Source organism: Larimichthys crocea, chromosome XIII (assembly GCF_000972845.2).
Source record: "Larimichthys crocea isolate SSNF chromosome XIII, L_crocea_2.0, whole genome shotgun sequence".
Classification (NCBI taxonomy): Eukaryota; Metazoa; Chordata; class Actinopteri; family Sciaenidae; genus Larimichthys; species Larimichthys crocea.
This window is the reverse complement of record NC_040023.1, coordinates 19,091,262-19,097,500: the sequence shown is the minus strand read 5'-3', so window position 1 is coordinate 19,097,500 and position 6,239 is coordinate 19,091,262. Positions and strand designations below refer to the sequence as shown.

The 6,239-nt window shown below is 41.4% G+C and overlaps 1 protein-coding gene across 1 annotated transcript; it reads left to right on the top strand.

Moving 5' to 3' along the window:
* The first annotated feature begins 305 nt into the window (after window positions 1-305).
* Window positions 306-6,014, top strand: smg9 (SMG9 nonsense mediated mRNA decay factor). Its single transcript, XM_019276044.2, has 13 exons — window positions 306-813; window positions 914-988; window positions 1,107-1,341; window positions 1,430-1,527; window positions 1,630-1,742; window positions 2,368-2,479; window positions 2,601-2,696; window positions 2,864-2,949; window positions 3,279-3,385; window positions 3,475-3,582; window positions 3,688-3,813; window positions 3,904-4,048; window positions 5,887-6,014. The coding sequence occupies exons 1-13, from the start codon at window positions 667-669 to the stop codon at window positions 5,963-5,965; spliced, it is 1,527 nt and encodes a 508-aa protein (XP_019131589.1). The 5' UTR covers window positions 306-666; the 3' UTR covers window positions 5,966-6,014.
* Window positions 6,015-6,239: the final 225 nt, after the last annotated feature.

Below are 6,239 nucleotides of genomic sequence, written 5' to 3'. Positions count from 1 at the left end.
CAATGTGCTTTGTTCTTTTAATTTGAAGTTAAACTGTCATTGGTGTGCGGTGTGAACTGCGCCTTTAAGAAACCTCACATCACAGGAGGCGATTATCATTCATTTGCTTTTTGAGAAAGACAAACACAAAGTCGCAGAACACGTATAAAAAGAATATGTTTTCTATTTCATATGGCCATATTATTTTATATCGATAAATATATAAAATAGCGAGGACATGTATCCCCGACATGGCGGAACTAACCATATCGTTGCGATGTTTCACCATGACTTCATTTACTAGAGGGACAAAAATGCGTTTGATTGTCAATTCGTAGAATTTCAGGCGGGTGGAGTTTCTTTCAGCACGTTGATATTCTAGAACCGCTCCAACGTCGTGCCACAGCGGCCAACGCCGAGATTTAAAACAAGCGTAACCAGCGCGCACCGACGGGAAGCTGAGGCTAACGTTGTTTACGTCCATAGACGAGCGCTGTAACGAAGTCACGACTAATTTAACTTCAAACGTCGCCGAGACTGATGAGCAGAGAAGAGTTGTAGTTCCCGAGATATTTCAGTGACGCTTTCTTCTGCGTGTCTCTGTTTTTCAGCAGGGGTCCGTCGTCAGCTAGCTAGCTTACTGTTGACGCCAGGTGTGCTGTCGTAGTGAAGCAGGTGAGCAGCGACATGTCGGAGTCCGGCCACAGTCAGCCCGGGATGTACGGACAGGGACGCAGGAGGAGGCGACGCCGGGGTGACAGAGATGCTGGACCTCCGGGCCAAAATCTGTCCGGACCCAGCCGCGACAGAGAATACCAGCCCAGAGAAAGAAGGGTAACACAAAGACACACTGACATGAATGAAGTCTGCGCTGACTGGCTGGTTTACATTTTGCTCTTGACACTAACTCACTTACTTTCACATGTTCGCTCAGGATGGAAGTGAGGATCCACCGGGCCCTCTTATGCAGAAGACGCCCATAATTCTTGCAAAACCTCCCGGGGAAAGGGTGCGTTAGTTTGTCTCGGATATCTCTGTAATAATTTATGAACATAAATAATAATACATACTGTAACAACAAAGTTGATTTATTTATTGACTTGTGCTGTTGTTGGATCCTTTTCAAGGCCAAGCCGTCACAGAATGCATCTGTGAGTGGAGCGCCAGTCCTGGAGAAGCCCATCATGCTGATGAAAGCCAGGGATGATGGAGGAAAGCCGGGGACGCCTCCAGAGGCAGCAGCTCAGCCCTCTGGCCCTGGACCCTCAAAGATGGAGAAGGAAGGACAGCGACCAACCCAGCCTGTATACCAGATCCAAAACAGAGGAATGGGTTCTTCTGCATCGAGCAGCGCTGTGGACCGTGAGTTAATGTCTCTTTTTCTACTGTAAATTCAATCAGTTACATGGGTTATGATTATTAAAAGCAAATCTTTTCATTTGACTTCCAGCTATGGTTGGTCAGTCTAAACTCCTCCCTCCAGAGAAGATGAAGCACAGCATTAAGCTGGTTGATGATCAGATGAATTGGTGCGACAGTGCCATGGAGGTGAGTTCAATAAGACAAGGGATTGTATTTTTTTTTTTAAGATAATGTTTTCAAAATGCTATACTGTACAAAAGTTGTTTTTTTTCTTGTCATGTGTTGCAGTATCTCAGGGACCAGACAGACATGTTGGTGGTTGGAGTGATTGGCCTGCAAGGAGCTGGGAAATCTACAGTCATGTCACTGTTATCTGCCAACACTCCTGAAGAAGATCAAAGGTGAGGTTAGTCGTAACACTACACAAAGAGTTAAAGGAAAAGAATAGTATCCCAGTTAAAAGGTAGTGACGAGGGGAAGCCTTCCCATAATGACTGAGAATGTAAGATGGATTTGACCCAAAAAAAAATTTTCGTTTTGCCAGTTTAGTGTACGAGGAGGTAAGGCTACAAGACTGTCAACACGAGAACATGTACATGTAAAACTTTAGAATAATTCTCAATAAAATCATGAATGTAGCCTCAATGCTTAAATCTTGTATTCTAACATAATTGTGTGTTAAGCTGTGCTTAAAAAGAAGTGATGGTACTCTTTCTGGACACAAGGGGGCAATATAGTGAACCCATCTGCTGCTGTATGATTGTGTATGTTGTGTTTGTTTTTGTTTGCAGTCACTCAGCATTTGTGACGCTGTGCACTGTCCACACACCAGAAAACCAAATATCTGAGAGATTATATGTTTTGTTTGTTTTGTTTTTTTGTTTTTCAGAGAAAAGTTGTAATACATTTTTCTTCCTCACAACATTTATGACTTGCACTCTCAGTAAGAGACAGTCTAATCTGAATAGTAAGTGATGGATGATACTGATGTATTGTTTGGAGTAAGCATGGTTGTGTGTTGCACAGGGGTTATGTATTCAGAGCTCAGACTCAAGAAATCAAGGAAAGAGGAGGAAACCAGACCACAGGAATTGATTTCTTCATCACACAGGAGAGAGTCATCTTCTTGGATACACAGGTACGAATGAAATATCACAGATGCTGTGACAGTCGTGTTTTTGATTTGCTGTCAGAATGCATCATCTCAGAATAGAAATAAATTACGATTGGACAGCTCAATTTATTATTTGTTTCTTCAGCCAATGCTCAGCCCGTCTATTCTCGACCACCTCATCAACAATGATCGGAAGTTGCCTCCAGAGTACAACCTCCCTCACACATATGTTGAAATGCAGGTCAGTGGCTGGCCTGCAGATGGCACTGGGTGAAAAAAAACACTAGTTGTTTATGTGAGCATTACTTCTAAGGACCAATATGGTACTTTTAGTAATGATTCATTGTTCATTGGTCATTTCAATAATTCTGTATGCACACATTCACTCTCTGTATAATGTGTCAACAGTCTCTTCAGATCGCTGCCTTCCTGTTTACAGTGTGCCATGTGGTCATTGTGGTTCAAGACTGGTTCACAGACTTAAACCTCTACAGGTCGGTACTTGCTCATCTGTAATTGATTTGTGTTATACCTACGTCATGTTATACTTGAAGTCCCCCCCTACCTCCCAACCACTGCAGGAATGTTGAGTATTTCATCTTCTAGCTTGAGAGGATATTTGTCTTCTGCTTTTTTCATAAGCTCAATAATGTTATCCTTTCAGTTGGTCTGAGGCAAAGCCAGACCTGTTACAATGACTGGCTTTGTGTCTGTCCAGAAATATACATACGCATGCATTGCATGTATGTACTCTCTGATCACTGTGACAATTACACTGATATACACACACACACATAAAGTTTCATGTTGTGTTTGTGAATAGGTTTCTTCAGACTGCTGAGATGTTGAAACCCTCCACTCCATCTGCAAGTCATGACAGCACTGGCTCTTCAGGCAATGACGATGGAGCAGAATACTATCCTCATATAGGTGAATTTTTGATGTAGAAACACAGTCTCACATATTTACCAGGTTTAATGATATCAATATTAAACTGTCTCTTGATTAAATTCACCCAGTGTTCCTCCAGAATAAGGCCAGACGGGATGATTTCTGCCCAAGGAATCTGAAAAACATGCATATGGTTGTGGACAAATTAATGGCCCACTCTCACCTCAAATATAAAGGTGCAAAAGCACAAGAATATTCTCTTCATAAATAAATATTCTGTTTACTCTATGGTTATTTTAGAGATAGGTACTTTCAGTCCATAATATCTGGTTTGTTTTTAGGTACATTGTCCATGCTAGACTGCAGTATCTTCCCAGGCTTGGGGCAGGACTATCTGGCAACTGAAGTCAACATGTTTCTACTTCCTGTGCAGGAGAATGACGGGGACGATAATCTAACTAAAGCAGGTTTATAGAGAATTTATTTTCACTTAAGGCAAAACTTAATTGTCCTCCTGTATATCGTGTTAGATGGGAATTAATCTGTTCCATGTTTAGGATCGGGAACATATCCACTCTTCTCGCTTCTCCCGGGGTACAGAGGACACCCTGCCTTCTCCACCATGGTTTCAAAACTCCGCAGCCAAATACTGGCCATGCCTCGCTGTCAGCTGTCACACACCATCCTCACTGAGAAGAACTGGTAAACATCAAATTCTTCTCTGCTCACTAACCGTTTATTTTTACTGGGGGTGCGAGAACCTTCATGTGTTGCGTGCGTTTTTTCCATCACGAGAGATGGACGTGGCTCTGAAAGTGAAGACCGTTGTTTACACCCTACAGGTGAAAATGGAAGCCCAGTTAATGGTGAAGAGTCATGTATAATGCATGCTGATACCATCGTCTATCTATTGAGTTTGGTGAGAATGAAAACCTATAAAGTCTCAGTGCTCCATGCCAGAAAGTTGCTTTTCCGCGCCCTCAGGGAATGTAACAAACACAGCTGCACTAGTACTGGTGAGAAAGAAAAAAACAGTTGTCTGCTGACACATTTCCTGTCTGTCTTAACTATTTCGTACATCCAAACATTTCCATTAGGTGACAAGTCTGTTTAAAACCTGGGTGCTTTTACTACTGAGCCATGCTGTTGTAATTCGTGCAGAATGTGGTTTGGCATTGTCTTGCAGAAATAAGCATGGCTCTCACTAAAAGAGATGTTGTCTATTTGGCAGCATATGTTGCTCCAAAACCTGTATATGTCATTCAGCATTAATGTTACCTTCACAAATGTGCAGGTTACCCATCATGCCATGTGCACTCAGGCACCCCCATACCATCACAGGTGCTGGCTTTTGAACTGTGTGCTGATATCACGCCTGATGGTCCTTCTCCTCTTGAGCCCAGAGCATGCAGCGTTCATGATTTCCAAACAGAATTTCAAATTTAGACTCATCAGACCACAGGACAGTTTTTTTCTTCCTCCTCAGTCCTTCTTAAATGAGCTCATGAGCACCACAGAGGACAGCAGGGTTTCTGGATCTGATTTATGTACAGTTTTTCTCTTTGCATATGTTGCAGCCGGAAACACAGGCGGACGCTGGGATGGAGTTCACTTGAAAATAATTTATTTTAACACAGTGAAAATATTTTAACTTATAGTCAGGGCTGCAGTGTATCCTATCATGTTACAACGTTACTACTGTCTAAATGAACACTGCAGCCTGAGAGAATCAACAACAATATTAACCTGAAATAATTCTCAGCTGAATAAACTGAACCAAAACACCAAAAATAGTTAACAAAATAAATAACTCTGATAACATTTCATAACATAAACAATCTGTAAAACCATTAATCATCTGGATACTGGTGGACTTCTAACACTTGGTAGAGTTTCAACATCCTCATGTCATTTGTGGGTGCAGCTACAGCCTGTGTTCCCAGACAGTAGTTTTTTGAAGTGTTGCAGTGATGTCCACAACCCGGAGATCACAGCCATCCAGTATTGTTTTTTTGTATTATCCCTTGCATAAAAAGATTTCTTTTGATTCTCTTGAATCTTTTAATGATGTTATATACTGTTAGACAATGAAATCCCCAGATTCATCAATCCTACGTTGAGAAACATTATTCTTTAATTGTTGCATCCTCCCCATCTTTACTTTAGAAAGTATCAGCCTCTCTCAGATGTTCTTTTTATGAAGTGATTATTCCACCAGATGTTGTTGAAAATGCTCCAACATTCTTGAAATAATGCTGGCATCAAATTATAAAAGGGCTCATATTTTTACAAAAAACAAAAAAAGAATTCTCATTACTAACATTTGATAAGTTGTGTTTGTCCTATTTTCAATTAAACATGGGGTTTTGATAATCATCACACTTTGTTTCTATTTAAACTTTATACAGTGTGCCAACTCCTTTGGAAAATGGGTTGTAAAAGCAAACTGCTACATCATCATGAAGAGGAATACAATTTCTGGTCTCTATAACTTTGTTGTGTACAATTTCTGGTCTCTATAACTTTGTTGTGTTTTACAGGTTTCACTACGCAGCTCGTATCTGGGATGGGGTGAAAAAGTCCTCTGCACTTTCCGAATACAGCCGCCTTCTCTGCTAACACCTTGGTCTAACTGCTGTTAAATACAAAAGCTGTGCAAGCCGGTAAACGTGTTACATAAACAGACATGGAGATGGCTCTGAAAGTGGACAGAAACAGGTGAAAATGGAAGCCCGGCCAGTGGTTGAAGATTCATGTATAATGCACGGTGACACCATCCTCTATCTAGCCTGGAGTCTCAGTGTTCCATGCCGGGAACTATCCCCGCCCTCAGGAAATGTAACAAACACCGCTGCACTCTAGTAATGTTGACAAAGCTGATTGTCATTTTGTA

Coding starts and splice junctions, on each gene's coding strand:
- smg9 (XM_019276044.2), top strand. CDS start 667: ATGTCGGAGTCCGGCCACAGTCAGCCCGGGATGTACGGACAGGGACGC. Junction 814..913: donor ACCAGCCCAGAGAAAGAAGG/GTAACACAAAGA, acceptor ATGTTCGCTCAG/GATGGAAGTGAGGATCCACC. Junction 2,480..2,600: donor TCATCTTCTTGGATACACAG/GTACGAATGAAA, acceptor TTGTTTCTTCAG/CCAATGCTCAGCCCGTCTAT.